A 16,181-nucleotide genomic window follows, 5' to 3' on the forward strand; every position below is an offset into this window, starting at 1 on the left:
TTTTTTCACAAATTTCAACTTGTTTTAAAGTAAAAGTGCTTATACATTTTAGTAACTCTGAGATGCCAAGGTATACTAAAATTACGAAACTAGCTCAGTTGAAAAAGTTCTAGTATATATATATACTACAACACGGAGTTATCAAAATGTGCGCCAACATGACTGGAGTTTTATTGAAGCCACTTCGTTACCAAAAAAAAAAGATAACTGATTTAAACGAAACGCCCGTCCAATTACCTTGATGAGTAAAAAACCAGTGGTCTGAATCTGAGTTGACTGGAAAATTATAACTAAACGCAACGCTTATTATTATTTGCAAAGTTAATTTAGGTGTGAAATTTATACAACTATCGACGAGTAACCGTACGCTATCTACCGATGGTAAGTTTTTGTCGCGCCAAAAGCTTCTTCTAACGATGAATAAATTGAACAAATATAACGCGAAGCGAACTTGAATGAATGTGAACCGTAAAGCATTTGAACGAATTTAAACTCTAATGAAAAATTGAATAAATCGCTCGTACAATTATGGTACGTACCAGGGGACATCACTTATCTAGAGACAGATATGCTTGCATATTCAGCATACGCTCATATTCAGTTGAATCAGTGAAAAATCAAACTTTTAAAAATCATACAGTAAGCAAAATTTGAATGATCTTCTCTCTGCTGCCATCTGCTTAAAACTTCACTCTTTATTTACACCCTACAGCTAAAAACTTGAAGGAATTACATATGGAAATGAAGGAACCTCTACTACCAGTCTTGCTTTCCTTAATTGTGATGTGAAGAAAAGATGACAGTTTTTGAACGCTGATTAATAAGGGCTCAGTCTTGGGACTTACTATTTCGCTTCTAATCGGTTTACATTGTTCGGCCTGTGGAAGGCCGATACAAACCAGGTATGTGAAACATTTTGTATGACAAATCATAAAATTTGAGTTTAAATCCCTGTATGGGAGCATTACAATTTCTCCTTGACTATACCAGAAAAACAACTTCTCAAATTATAGATTTTAAAACATAAAAATCCATGATACCCGTACGAAATGAATGACATACCTGGGCATACTAGCCGTATACATCCGTATGTATTTCTGATCATATACTTCAGGCTCAAAGCTTTATTTTATTCTAGCAACGCAAATGATGGGAATAACCTACAGCTGACTATACTCAACTATCCATACTAAATTGTAGCCTTCCGGTAAAAGATGTCGCTTAAAGCTGTCTTAAAGTAACGAATTAAAACCCCCAGGTGTTTTAAAAGTTGCAGTTCATACACATACATAAATAAGACATATTTTCCCTGATACATGGAAAGGGGTGAGTCAACGAGGTAATACAGTGTTAAAATCAGATGAACAAAAGTTATAATTAATATTTCCACAACCAACGATTCTTCGAATAGCGCACACTTTGTTAACTTTAGAATTTAGATGTTTTGAGTTAAGAATTACTACCCTTCGCACGCAGATCTGATGCGATGTTTTCGAAGCGTGCAATGTAGTCTACGCTGTTTTCACTCATAGTGGTTATATCCAGCTGTTTGGAGATCAAATCAAAAGCGATACAATAGCGTTAAAACACATTTAATTCACATGAGTGAGGGGCACCTACGTCAAAGTTATTGCAAGGCTGTGCCGGTTCGGCTGCGTTCTGGTACACGGCGTCAAGCTGTCCGAAGAAGCTGGTCAAGGAAATATCATTAAGTTCGTTTTCCAATATCTTGGTGTCGACCGGAGAATTCGGCATCAGCGTGGAACAGACGTCCGTTTCCGCTGCGGTGCCTGAGAATATGTTTGCCATCAGCGAGGAAGACGTCGAAGGAAGCGAGAGATCGAACAAGCTAAGGCAACTGTCATCGTTCTGCGGCAGCGGCGGTGCTGCAGTGATCGTAGTGCTGGACGCTTCGGACTCCGCGAAGGCCGCTATCGTCTCAGTATACGCATTCTCACCCGATGGTTGCCGAGCGTCACCACCCGAAAGCGCATTGCAAGACGTTGGATTCATTTGGTTGGCCTGATCGACGCCACCTTCGCTGATCGGTGTAAATTTCGTCTGGCCAGCGACAATATCGTTTGCATTTTCCTCATCGTACGGCATCTGTATCGTTCGGTTAGCACCGGGGTGCTCCGGGTCACCTTCATCCGACAAGGTGTTGATTGGTAACGAGAAGCTGCTACCGTTGCGCTTTCCGAACTTACCCGGACCGGTGCTTGAGTGCGGGAATGGAACACGAGAAGCGCCTTCACGACCATGCATGCTGTTTACATCGAGCGCCCCGACCGAAAATATATCTGCCGATGGATGGGGTGTGCGCGGAACCGGAAGTGGCGAAAACAGCCCTTGATGCCGGTTAATTCGCGTACGTAACCAGCGTGACTGTTTGTATCGTGCTTGTGGAGGCATGTGCTAAGAAAAAAAAGCAAAAAAAAAATCGGTTAAAATGGTACCAAGTGGTCAGCTACCAGACCCACCATCGGCTCCGGTGTCAGATAATTGACACCATTAAGTGCAGGAAGCATTGGTTGCTTGAAAAGTAGATTATCGTCCTGGCACGTCGACAAGGTATTATCGCAATCCGCACGATGCTGTGAATTTTAAATGAAACAAAACCAAGATTAGCATCTGAAGAAATCAATTTTAAAAGATGAAACCTAACGGAGCTGATTTCACTGAGACATAAAATTAAAAAAAATCATCTTCATTTGCACATTTCGTATATTGCATAATGCACCTGTAATCAAAACATTCTTGTACTCGAATGGTGTCAGGAAGCTGTTTTCTGTGTCTGATACAGTATTGTACTAGTGAGCGAATAATGGGTATTAACCGAAAAATGCCAATGAAAATTATTTAAATTCTTTTTAAAACTGTTTTTCTTCGGCAAAACGATGGCAAATTAGTTTTTCTGTGCATTTTAAAATGCATTTTTTTCATGCCTATACGACAACCCAATCAAAAGTTATTTGGGGGTAGGCGGTTGACCGGGAGACGCTACAAACATGTACGAAAACCTGTGTAAAATGGGTCAAACTACCACATTGTTGTGAATCGTTGTTGGGTTGTAGTAAGTATAAACGTAAGGACATGTTCCTTGTCAAATTGAACGTGCGTATTACCTTTATTTTGCGTTCGGTAGCATTTCCACAAATGCACCGTTTCTTTCCATTCTTGGCGCCCATGTTCATCAGCATGACTAGCTGCTTGAGGCGCTTGCTGATCACGTTCGATCCATCCTTATTGTTACTCATCCCTATTGGTTCCTCTTTCACCGCAGAGCAGCCGATAGACCCAATTACATCGTCCGCAGTCGAGGTAGCGTTGTTGGTGTAATTGTTGTTATTAATGTTGTTGTCGTTGTTGTTGTTAATGTTGTTGCTGTTATTGTTATTGTTATTGGAGGAGGTGGAAGAAGAATCGATTGAGTTTGTTGAGTTTGTTGATTGTTGCGCCTCATCTTTCGCGACCGCTGCAACCCCCATCGCGTTTGATTGTTCGTCGCTAGTCGCTTTCACGTCTACCGGTGGAACGATTCGAGGCAGGGGCGCTTCCTCCCACACCCAATCGTACTCAAGGTGCAACTTCATGTCTTCGCCAAACATTATGTACAGGTCCCCGATAGTGAGATCGTTCGCATTGTATAAGGTCCAGCCTTCCCGGATCCTCTGCATTTCCTGCTCCGATACGAGTGGCCGAATGTGGTTGAAAACGCCGGTCGGTGGTGGCTTCGCTGCGTCGGAACCCTTTCGCCGGGGGCACTTTTTCCGCACCGCGGATGTGCTTGATGTAGAGATTACAGTTGTAACACAAGTCGTAACGGTGCTGCTAGAGACGGTCAGCACGTGGTCCTCTTTGCAGGGCTCCTCGTCACCGACGATCGTGTGCTCCGCCTGCATTTCTATGTCGTACTTCAATGTGTCGCTCTCGGCTAGCACAAACTCGTCGTTGGAATTGTCACTCATCCTGGCAGCAGCAGGATCGGATCCGCATGCCCCCGATAGGGCCGGCATATTTGTGGCATACGCAAAGTTTGTTGCTGGCGGCCCATCGCAATCGTCCGTGCTTCTAGCACTATGCCCATTTAATAGTTCTATTTCGAAGAGTTCCATCTCCTTTAGTTCAATCGATTCGTTCGACGCGTTTGGCGACTTCAGCAGGTCGTTCATGATAAGCTTCGACAGCTGCTCGCTCCCAGTATGTTTTTCGTCCTTCGTCGAATCGTGCCCGCTATCCAAGCATAGCTTCGGTTTCTTGCATGCGGCACCCACGACTTTTTCTGACGGGACGAGTGTTTCTCCACGCACCTTCACTCCGATCCGCTGCTCGTACGAGTTGAGACATATACTCGTGTTGCTCTGAAACTCCGCCAAACTAATCATCGGTCTGTGGATGACGGCTGAGTGGGAGGGCACAAAGTGGAGCTGCAGGTTTAGTACTGGCCCCCTTGGCTCGGTACAGCTGACTGATGGCGGTGATGAAGTCGCCGATGGCAGCAGCTGCGAACACAATTGAATCTCGTTCTGCATACGGTGGCGCATCAGCTTGGAAGTTACCGTTGAGGACACTATTTTCATTTTCTCGACACGCTCGACCAGCCGTAGCTCCTGCGGCCGCCACTTCTGCTGAAACAGCTGCAGCAGCGCCGATACACGCTTTTGGATGGTGACTGTAATCCGTACGCGCGGATTCTGGGCCAACGACTGCACCCGCCCCCAGGCCTCCATGTTTGCCGGCTGCAGAAGCACGTCTACGCGCGGTGGCAACTTGATCTCCTCCTGCCATTCTTCTAGCTGGTTGAGCTTACGCAGCGCCCGACAAGAGGGCGTTTTGATGCGAATTGTTTTACCCTTCTCGCGTACCATGGTGAAGCCCTTATAAACGAGATCTTTTAGCTTCTGGAAATACTTCTTGTTCTGAAACGGCACCTTTTTCCGCATCTCGCCATAGTTTATGAGTGCATATAGCTCTTGCGCCTCCTTTTTCACTTCGTCGGAAAAGTGCAGGTACTTGGAGATTTTCTGATTGAACTGATAGTATAGGTTGCGCACATCCTTCGTCTTGAAGACCTGCTGCTCGCAGGCGTTGTCTTTGCGGCGCTTCTTGGTGTTCAGGTAGTTTAATATGGACTCGAAATCTTTCCCGTACTCGTTAAGCGCCTCGAAGAACAAGTTCTTGTCATGGTTGCTCCACACGGCGCGCATCTGCTTCTGGGGTGTGATAGTTTTCGGCAGTACTCCACCGCTTGCCTTGGGCTGTTCCTTGCGCTCCGTTGGTAGCGGATTGTTGTGGATCGTTTCCATGCGCATTTTGTGTTTCACCCGAGCACTGGTTCGCAGCGTGTGCCCGTTGTCCGGGTGCCCGGCAGGGTAGAACGTTGTCACCGAGCCAAGCACTTCCTCGCCCGGCGACACAGGTCCTCCAGAAAGGCCTGCACCTAAGCCGCATTCCTTTTTTTGCTTCACTACATTCGATGGTTTCGTGCTGTTCGAGACGGATGATTCCTCCAACAACTCGGAAGAGGCTGTCACTAGCATGGAGGTGACTTTGCTTTCATGTGGCTGCAAGAATGTGCCGGATGTCTGGGTGTGTTCTTTGGAGAGGCCACCAAAAGCCGCTAGAACACATTGCTTTTTCCTAGCTGGTTCGTCGTCGACCGGCGATGTGTACTTTAGCTCACTGAAGGAGCCAAATTCTGTAAGAAAGTTACCGCTTCCCGATGCGTACATCTTTCTAGACTCTTTTCAAAGTGTATTTGAATAAATGCCATACAGGCACCGTTCCCTAAACACATCGGACCAGAAATGAAACCTTTCCTTGCATGACATGACATGCATTGCAACAAATTGACTACAGCTTGAGTTGGTAAACAAATAGGGAAGCAGCGTCATAGCAAACTCGTGTACATTTTTTCAATTTACTGAAGTATTGTTGCTAGTTCGTAGTTTACGACCCTGTAATTTACGCGCAGTTATCCTTCCTTATTGATGGTAAAAACAACTATAAACGTTTTATTACCCTCTTTCATAAAAATGGCGGATAATTCACATATCTAACAAATTGTTTATGTCAGTCAAGCTTGTTTATGCACAGATCGAAAACAAAGAGCACTCCAATTATAAATAAATATTACTTAACAGTACACAATGTTGATTGTCGTTAAATAAAATCCACGGTAATGGAACAAACATAGTTTACACTGAAACTTGAAGATGTACGAGTTATTTTCTTCGTATTATCTGTTATTTATCCCGTGGATTCACTGCATATCGTTCTGCCGCCCGTTGGGCTGCACGGACAGGTTGTACAAGATCTGCTCGAACTGAGCATTGTAGCCAGAGCGAAAAATCGAGCTGTTTGTACATATTCGAGGTGATTGAATGTATTTGTAAAAGCCACATTTTTAATATAATTAAAATAAAATAATTATAAATAATTAAATAATAGATAAATTATAAATAATTTAAATAATAAAATCTTAGTTTTAGGTTGTAATGAAAACTGGATACCTATTCCCAAGCTCAATAGTTTATACTGGTTAGCTATCAAGGTGTATAAATTAGATTTTACATATTCATCACCTTGGTTAGCTAAATCTTTTTGACAAACACTAATTTAATAACAAAATACTTAATACTTATAATACTTTATTAATCAGCTGTATTTAGCTTGGTGCTATGTTTTTTGTCATGGCCAAGGCAATATTTTTTCCAATCATTTTTTAATGAACGGCGAACTTTCAGATCTAAAATACAAGCGCGAGAAAGTACTCGATTTTCTTCGTTGGGATGTTTTACATTGTATATGAGATACGAGAAGTTTATGCTTTGTTTGAAAATGCCTTTGATAAAAATTTAATATTCTGCATATGCAAGACAAAACCATGGGAAACAAAAAATGTGTTGTAAAGTGTTATAATTTGTTAAACTTCTACTTCAAGCGTGCTAAACTCAACTAGAAACGTGAAGTTTTGATTGCAATGGCATTCGAGACCTTCAGATCCACTACCTTGTTCTGCTATATATGTTCGATTATTTTAATAAGATTGTAATTCATCTATTGCAAAATATGTATTTTATATTTCCCCGTTCTTGTGATTACCGAAATACAAGCGAAATACATGTTGCTATAAATCAGCTGAGAATCGAACTATACCGTTTATAAACGTTGATGGCAGCATAATTTGTGAGCAGTGACAGAACTAGTTGATTTGGTGTGCGCTTCGATTGCTGCAAATGTGAAATTAACTTCCATCTTTAAAGCGTCGAAAATCTGTGGTTTGATGTCACGTAGAAAATCTAAGCAGCAAATCGAACGAGAATACAAAAGAAGATTTGTTCCAGCAGGAGGCAACATGCAGCAAGAACAACAGGTATCAAATCGTCAAAAATACAAATTTCTTCTGGAAAAAGGAAAAACTTCTCCGGCATTCGGAACACCATTTCACTGCAATAGCAGAAGTGGGCCCATTGCAATAGCTGTTTTTAGTTTTCCAATTTACAAATCCTTTTGTATTATTTTTATATCCTTAAATATCAAACTTTTAAAATGTGTATCTTTTCATAGATTATTCCTATTTTCTTCCCAAATGATGGATGCAGTTAACGGTCAGGCCACTTGGAACGAATTGTATTTTTTTTGCTTCGATTAATAATCTTCACCGGTTAGATATTCTTTTTAATGGGCAGACCATAGTCCAAAGCAGATGCTGGAAATATATTATGTTCGAAAGCAGCCGCGAAGCCTAGCTAAAACATTATCCACTGACGAATTTATCGAAGTAAAGTTGGTAAATCTTTTTCAGGTAATTTCTTCAGTGGAGAATGCTTTGTTGTATAAAAGTAAACCGCTAAATCTGCATTTGGATAAGCCATGAAGCGCAAGTTTAAATACTCTAGAACATTCCAAGGTGATTAAGATGCAATTATTCCATTAATACGCTGGATAACATATGGGCTTGAAGCTAGGCTGGGCTAAACAAGGCTGTTTGAGTCGTTTTACATGCCGACCTTAATGTTAATAAGCGGGCAACTTTTAACAAATAAATTAGCAAATGTGACCGCAAATAGCAACTAATCAAATGCTCAGGGTAAAGCGATGATCCGCAGTGGATTTATAACCTGACCTCTCATAACTAGCAGCACTATTCCATCTCCAGACAGGCGACAAAGATCGTACATGAAGTGAAATACACTCAACTAACTGACCGGGCGATAGCTAATAATAGATATTCATTCTGTGCTCGATTTGGAACCAGAAATACCACTTCAGATGCGCTTCTTGGGGAGGTGAACGGTCGGAGCAGCGCTTCCAATCGCGGTACCCGTGGTCAATGGATCGGAGAGGCCAGGTAGAAAACGAGGACAGATCGACGAATCGAGCGCCCGAAAACCACACATATCCTCGCGAAAGGGCTAGGATACCCATGTCCTCGTCTCCGGTAGAGATACGCTGTAGAGCGCTGCGGCAAAAATGCGGGGCGAAAGTGGGGTGGAAAAGTATGTATCCGCTAGTAGAATTACGGATCTTCCACACTACAGCGTACCATCAAACGTACCTCGATTTCATTTAACTGTAAAAATGACCCTCTGCATGTATGAGCGGTTTTGGGCGGTTCACACTTGCAACGGTTCATTTTTACAGAAAATTCTGTTGAACTAGGATGTTTTCGGAACCTGGCACGCTAGTGGTACGGCGTGGTGCAGATGGTTCATTAAACGCCGAGTAACTTTCTTCTTCCCTCCACAAACCGAATGACGGTCAACGTGTGGGGTCGGTTGCGGGGTTTCGTTCTGGACGGTCATTGTCGGGGAAAAGCCACTGGTATATACATAGTCATATCTATATAGCGCCGGCTTGCCAGCGATAGCAACCACTTATTGGAGCGGTAACAAAGCCATTGGGACGGATACTTCCTGGGGACGGGCGGAACTCCTGGTGCAAACCAAGTACTAGTGGGGTTGGATAATCGGCAGGTTGCGGTGATGCCTGTTTTTGTTCCCTCGAAATAGCGCATTGCACCACCCTGTGGTCCGTTTTCCATTGCCGTGCTTTCGCGACCGTGTTTGTGCCAGCAGGTTTTGATTGTCCCCGGCCGTATCCAGCGCGTGCGCGTGCGCTGCCATAATTGGATGCGTGCAAATCCTTTACAACAGCACTCCAGAACAGGAACACAGATTCAACTGAGTAGAAACGTCATTTTAAAAAGCATTCTACCATAACGAGCCGCTAAGGAACAATTGGTGTATGTACTATACTATTAAATTGCTTGCCATATCGTTCGTCTCGTTAGCAATCGGGCTCGCCAAACAACCGCGAAAGGGAAGAGGAAAATGTCAGTGCCACTGTTGCAGCTGCAGCAACGTCGGCAGAGCCTCCGCAGCAGCAACCGGAACAAGTACAACAGATCGGCCTGACGAAGTTTAATATTCCTATAAAACAGGAAGATACCGATATGGCGAACGTGCCACAGGACATCACGAGCCACGAAGCTACATTTTCCAGCGAAATTTCCAAGTTTAGGAAGCACTTGTTGAAAAAGCCAGGCACGTCGGCGGAACGCAAAAAAAACGGTGAGTCACGGTAGCATTCCACATCAGGGAGCATTCCTGCAGCTATTTACAAAGAGGCCAATGGCCGATAAATATTGGATATGATTACAAACACTGCGCAAATATGAGAGCAAAGCAAAGCAAAGCTAAATATATAATAATATATAACATATCTCAAACAGTGATCAGAAAGTCTAACAATATGATCCGTATCGAAGACAACGATGTTACAGTAAACTTCATGTGTTAGTAGAACACAAAGCCGCACTTTAACTATTCCCTTACTTAGGATGAGCAAGATTTTTTATAAATCATTTTAAAGAGCTTTACAGTACCAGCCTTAAATGCATCAAAACAAGTTAATTGTTATAGATACCCGGCCCTATTCCGGTGGACGGTCGTTTCCATCGAAGGATCGTTCCCGTCGTTTGTTTATGTTTAACTGTCAATTTTTTTTCAAAATATTCGTTTTCTGTTCTACGCCAGTGTTAAACTGTTATACGCGGGAACGGTCGTTACCGCATTGTACCGGGGAAAATTTTTGCTGCTCTTTGAGCATCCGTTCAATCGCCTACCCGGGTAGTTTTTGCAGTTTTATTTTCTAGTAACTGTTGATTGGATTGTAGTATCGGCATGAAACTTTCAGAATGACAAGAAATACTAATTTCCTATCGTTTTGCTGAAGAAAGATTGTCTTAAAAGAAATTTAAAAAAAATTATTTGCATTTTTCGGTTGATACCCCTTTGCTCGTTCAACGGTCTACCCGGGTTGCTCATACATTTTGTATATGAGTCATAATTTTAAAAATTAATAATAATTAAGAATATTTTTTCGGGGATCCAAAAAATTTCACCCTTCACATTTGAAACCACCTACCAGTTTTGACGATAGATTATAAATGGAGGTTTGGTTTTAATGCAGTTTATTTAATTTATTTTCGGTCATAAATACAGAATTATAGGAAACCGAAGTACAGGAAACCGGAATCTCCGGGAAGACCGGTTGAACGTTTACGTAGGTGACTATGGCATAACAGGTGAAGGTTAACCGAAGCTTTCGGCGGTCCAGAATTAATTTTCTGATGTTTTCAGCATCATTTATGATAGGAAAATGAATGAAATTCATGTTTTCCGCAATTGTAAACTCACGAAACATTATTCAAAAGTAAACACACAACACGATTGATGGTTCAGCATTAATTGATACACGCATAACGTCTACTGGCATACTGTTAAAATCGTCGGGAACAATCCATACGAGAAAGAACACTGTCGGCCCCACGGAACCGACGTAGCGTTTAACGTGTTAATTGTTATAGACTTACTAATGGAGGTTTGATCTTCCGCTAATACGTGCAATTTACTGTATTTCGCACTCTGTACCTATTTAGTTTAAATTATTTTGATTTCGATATTGCTCAATCTATTTAACTTTTCCATGCAGAAAAGGAGCGCAAGGCGCGCCAAATGCGCCGTCTGCGCAAATGGCTTATCCCTAAGAACGCAATTGTCGCTCTGCATGAGCTGCAGGGTCCAGGTATGACGGAGTTCGTGATCAACACTGTCGGTCACCTAACGAAGGCGGAAATAGTCATAAACAATGTAAAGTACGAGGCGATGGGATCCAGCAAGAATCAAGCGAAGGCAAAAGCATGCGAGAAGGCTCTGCGCGATCTGGCGATATCGCAGATGAACCGCGTGAAGCAGCAGCAGGAGGCGAAGGCGGCCAGCAAAACAGTGCCGCCCACTCCCCCACCTGCTCCAACGATGAGTGAAACCGAACCTGACGGCGAATCGAGCTTGCATGACTCGGAAATGGACGTCGACGAAAGTGGCGAAACGGACGACTTACCCATGGAGCATTTGGCTGCGTTCGCGCTGCACAAATTGTTCTCCGAATGGGAAAACGAAGGGTTCGAGGTGCCGACACTAAAGCCACAGAAACCCAAACTGGTGGCGCCACCGGTTGAGACAGGCATAGTTGGCCAACCGTCAATGCCGAAGGTTACAAAAACGATAGCTGATTTACCGGCTGATGCCTCCACCCGCCATCCAACGGTACTGTTTGCATATGTACGTATGTTTTTAAGCATCCCTGCACTGGCATGCTTAAGGCCGCTACCCACAAATATCAGATTTTGTTTACATTGGCATAATTTCTTCTCTACAGATGCGCCCGCAGGTCGCATACCAGGATCTCGGATCGAACGACGATCCACTGAACCGAGAGTTTACCGCTGGCATTTCTGTCGACGGGAAGGAGTTCATCGGTCGGGGTCGCTCAAAAAAGCTTGCCCGAAAAGCAGCCGCTATCGATGCCTGCAAAACACTGTTTGGTGTTGAGTTCGATAGTAGTGTTCTACAAGCGTAAGCATCGATTATCGCTAATTCGATAGACGATCGTTAAATTTTGGAATGAGTGTAAAAGTTCTTTAGTTAATTTAATTTAATTAATTATCAATTTCAACATACTAAGCAAAAAGTAAAATTAAGCTACTTGTCATAATCTTTCATTGAATTCGACCAAAGCGGAGGAATATAGTAATGTCGTTAACTACTTACTTTCGTAAAATAAGGCATGGGTTTTCTTTTTATTGACAATATACTTTTGTTTGGGGGTCAGTGGCAATGGTTATGCCGGTGTGGGTTTGAATTACAACCGGGACCGTAGCATATCCTATAAATAGGACTGACTATCACCGTACGCAACGGTGACAAGCCTAGTAAGATCTTAAACAGGCATGGCCGAAGATGGTCGCTACATTAATAAAGAAGATTCTTTTGTTTGATCTTTAAAATCTTTTGATGTTTGCAGAGGTTCATCCAAATTCTAAAATCCGTTATATTTTTAAATACACGAAACGCAATAGAACCACGAAACGCAATAGAGAATTATTTGCAGATTGGCTAATGTAAAATATTTATTCAGATATTATTTCTTTGTGAATCGGTAACTACACGTAAGAAGAGAACCCTTTTGGCTTTAAATTAAAAGCAACAAAGATCGATTGCCATTAACCTTTAACTATTTCCAGATACTTAAATACATATAATTCAATGCGTTAAAACTACATTTGTAAAAAGGTCAAAGCTTGCAGAATTTACCATGACAAAGTTCTAGAAAAAACGAAAGACAGCGAATGCTAATCGAAATTCGTGAGTAATCCGAAGTTTTAGACACTTTTATCAGTGTGCGACTTGCAATTTAAATTTTAGCGTTGGGGAAGCGATGATCAAAGATGAATTTCAATAAATATTATATGTAATAAAATGCTAGCTCTCTTTAGTTTTCGTCACGATTCATTGAAACTGTTTAATTTGTTTGTTTTCTAAAGAAGTTTTATGTTTTCCATAGTGTAGTTTAGAATCGAGACAAATTCGTTTTCCAAATAACGATGCAAGTGGCGTACAATCACAATCGATACAAGTGTCTTGGGAGCATCCGGTCCTGTGCGATTCTTATCTTAGTATTATTCCATGGCGCAACGAATTGTCTGATAAGGATTACACTATAGAATAGGTAATATAAGATAATACAAAATAGAGTCACAGTTATCAAACATTACGTAAAGCTAAAAATCAAAACAGTTGCACTGATTATTTCATCCCTTAGACTGCAATGAACCGTCGTGGTTCAAGGGATGGCCCAGTTTCGAAGGGATACAGTACCGAATCATCATTCGGTTCACACCTGACTACATAGTGAAAAGACTTGTTTCTTCTCTTAGACATAGGATAAGAAAAAAATGATAGCTCTTTGCTTGTTGATGGCTGTTGATATTCCTACGCCAATGATTGATCCATGCCTTTCGTAAAATGACAGGTATACAGGGCAATAAGTAATTCTCATGTCGCTTTGTTCCGAGCGCGTTTTTATTGAGTAACGTTAATGATACGCAGTTCACACACCGATTCTGGAATGTAGTTCCTTTATGACCAGTGAGTCTTGAGATATGGGTTTTGTTTGGTTATTGTTGCTTACACTCCAATTTACTTTCTACTTCGTAACGGGCCAACGACTGGTAGAGATGTGACGTACGCCCGTCGGTGGTTGATACATCGTGGTAGGTCGGCACTCTCGGGCGAGATAAAATGGGGTTGGCTCGCATTACCCCATTGATAAGACTCAATTAATGGCCTCAAGTATCGATAGGTGGAAATGTTATCTTCGATAACTGAGCGCGGGTGCATTGGCGAACGACAGTCGGCCTCCTGGGGTCGCCAATGTTGACACAAAGCTGGACCGGGTGGATCGTGAGAGGCCAGTCCATGCCATGGACAGAAAGATAGAGAGAGGCGGAGTGTGAAAAAGAACGATAGAGAGCTCTCTAAAGAGAAGAGGGTGGAGGGGTTGAGTTGGTGTCCAGTACGCTTTATGCTGTTGATAATCTTAACCTGTGACTGCGGGACGAACATAGTAAAACGGACGCGTCCCTACTGGCATGCCTTCAGTGCCACTTTGGAAGTCACCTCCATCAACCGATTGGCGTTTTTGGCACGTGTGTTGTGTATGTAACGGCGTTGTGCTTCCGGTTCTGATTACTCAGCTTCAATTCCTCCAGCAGTCCCAGGAACGGTCAAGTTCAACTATAAAAAATCGCTGAAGAAAAGGTAATTATTTCCGATTCGTCAGGGTTCCAAGATATATTATGGTCTAGAAGAGATACTCTTGTTAGGAACTGTTGTTTAGCTTTGCATAGTATCTTGAACCAAAGCTTCTAGGATTCCGAGGTATTTCTACTGATTCTGTTACGGGTTTCTCTAAGCGAAAGTTGTTAAGCACTTGGTCCAATAGTAGGCTATTCAACACTTGCTACAGATAGCACGTGGTTACCCGACGTTGGTATTGAGTGACAGTGTGTCGTTCGGTAATGGAGGTAGATGCTATTATTACATTTTGGTTGGAAAATTACTGCAATTATTTTTTTCCGTTTTGGTTTCATCTTCCCTTAAGTAGCACCAGGTCCATCAAGTGTCGAAGTGAATTTCAGTGCGAAGAATCTTGCAGGGCCAGAAAGTAGCATCTGAAAATATTGTTTGACGTTTGCATTTAAAATTACGCCCATTTTTGCACCGGCACGACTGGGAGTGAATGCGATGGAAGCAGCCAGATCACCGGCCCGAACCGGTTGTGTGGTGTGTTGGAAAATGTATTCAAATTAGCTCCCAATCGATGGTGCCAAAATGGATGTGGTGCGAAGGGTGGTGTGAAGTTATTTTTGTTGTTCAAGGCCAACGCATGTTTCTTCCTTCCTTCCGCGTTGCATCTCAGATGTTCAGTAGCAAATGTTGTTGATCTGGCATCGGCTTTAATGGGCAACTGACCAATCGGAAGAACCATCCAACGTGGTGCCAGTTGAGATTGGCAGTTGGGACGAGCCTCCGCATGCACTTTTATTTGTCCTTGGCAGGATGGGGCGACTCTGGAAGCCTACTCGTACGTATTGGATAGTGGGCTTTAATAGCAACAACGATGGGGATCCACCGGAAAAGGTGGTGCGAAGAGTAGGCAATTACCGATCGTATGATCGGAGTGCCCTTAACCAGCATCAATGTCATTGAACCTTTCTGCAGCTTCTTGGTCCTTTTAGAAAGTGCGCTTTGGTATACATCGAACTGGGAACTGCAGTGGAACCAAGAGATTTAATTCTAGCTTTGCGGCCTCGCCTCATACCACTTTATATACTTACAAATGTTCGCGAATTTACGATTCGTAGTCGTTCGTACAAAATCGAGGTTGCTTTGGAACATGAGCGTTTCATATCCAGATTTGACAGTAATTTAATATAAGGAAACACTGCATTGATTCAACACTATCTGAAAAACACTACGCAGTTGTTTTTAATTATCTCTCTTCATGCCCTCCGTTTTGCGGCTCTTTTCTTCGGGAAATCCCATCCAGATATGGACACAACACGATTGTGTTATTACATGCTGCAGCGGTTGTATGTTGACCGTTTGCGCGCGAAACCGAAAATCACCGCTTGCAAGTTTTACGACTTTAAACTGCGCTGCGAAGCCGAGAAGAAAATAAATGGGGAAACCACAAGATTAAAAATGCGCACGAAAATCACCAGCCTTTCAAAATTACACCTGCCGTGACATGGCGCTGGCTAGATCGCGTAACGCGATTTGGGAAACCCTCCAACATGTGAGCTCCATGTGAGGTTTAAATTTGCGGGGATTTAATATTTTTCAATGAAATCACATTCTTGACCATGGCTACGCCGTTATGGCGACGATGTAGGTGAAATAAATGCAATGTTGTGTCTAAATTGTAAATGTATTTACTTGCGTCGAACGTGGTATGCACCGGAACGGCACGTCGGCTGCTTGTATGGTAGGTACTGCTTGTTACATAACCCCGGTGCAGGAGTCTTAACAAAAGAAAAGTAATGAAACGGCACCAGTATAGACGAAGAAGATGCAATTTCGATCCCATTTATCACTGCATTAGCGCACAGCGTTATCATCGTGTCCGAGTTCCAGTGACCATCATCGTCGCTCCATCAATGTCATTCAAAGTGCAAACGTGTATTACCATTTAGCTCCCCCAACCCCTTCGTTCCGTTTCATATCCACCTGGAGAATTTCTTCTGGCGTCTGGTAGTAGTAGAGAAAGCTTCT

At 42.7% G+C, this 16,181-nt stretch overlaps 2 protein-coding genes across 2 annotated transcripts; one reads left to right on the plus strand and one right to left on the minus strand.

Annotated features, from left to right (window-relative positions):
- Positions 1 to 228: 228 nt before the first annotated feature.
- Positions 229 to 5,654, minus strand: LOC131268662 (protein cramped-like). The gene is made up of 4 exons (XM_058270902.1): positions 3,126 to 5,654; positions 2,481 to 2,594; positions 1,621 to 2,415; positions 229 to 1,545 (listed from the first exon to the last, which is right to left on the minus strand). The coding sequence occupies exons 1-4, from the start codon at positions 5,538 to 5,540 to the stop codon at positions 1,450 to 1,452; spliced, it is 3,420 nt and encodes a 1,139-aa protein (XP_058126885.1). The 5' UTR covers positions 5,541 to 5,654; the 3' UTR covers positions 229 to 1,449.
- Positions 5,655 to 7,216: 1,562 nt separating this feature from the next.
- LOC131269679 (double-stranded RNA-specific editase B2-like) lies at positions 7,217 to 12,858 on the plus strand. The gene is made up of 4 exons (XM_058272165.1): positions 7,217 to 7,375; positions 9,296 to 9,575; positions 10,999 to 11,627; positions 11,725 to 12,858. Exons 1-4 carry the CDS (start codon positions 7,286 to 7,288, stop codon positions 11,923 to 11,925), a joined length of 1,200 nt encoding a protein of 399 aa, XP_058128148.1. The 5' UTR covers positions 7,217 to 7,285; the 3' UTR covers positions 11,926 to 12,858.
- The last annotated feature ends 3,323 nt before the right edge of the window (positions 12,859 to 16,181 follow it).

Source organism: Anopheles coustani, chromosome X (genome assembly GCF_943734705.1).
Source record: "Anopheles coustani chromosome X, idAnoCousDA_361_x.2, whole genome shotgun sequence".
Classification (NCBI taxonomy): Eukaryota; Metazoa; Arthropoda; class Insecta; order Diptera; family Culicidae; genus Anopheles; species Anopheles coustani.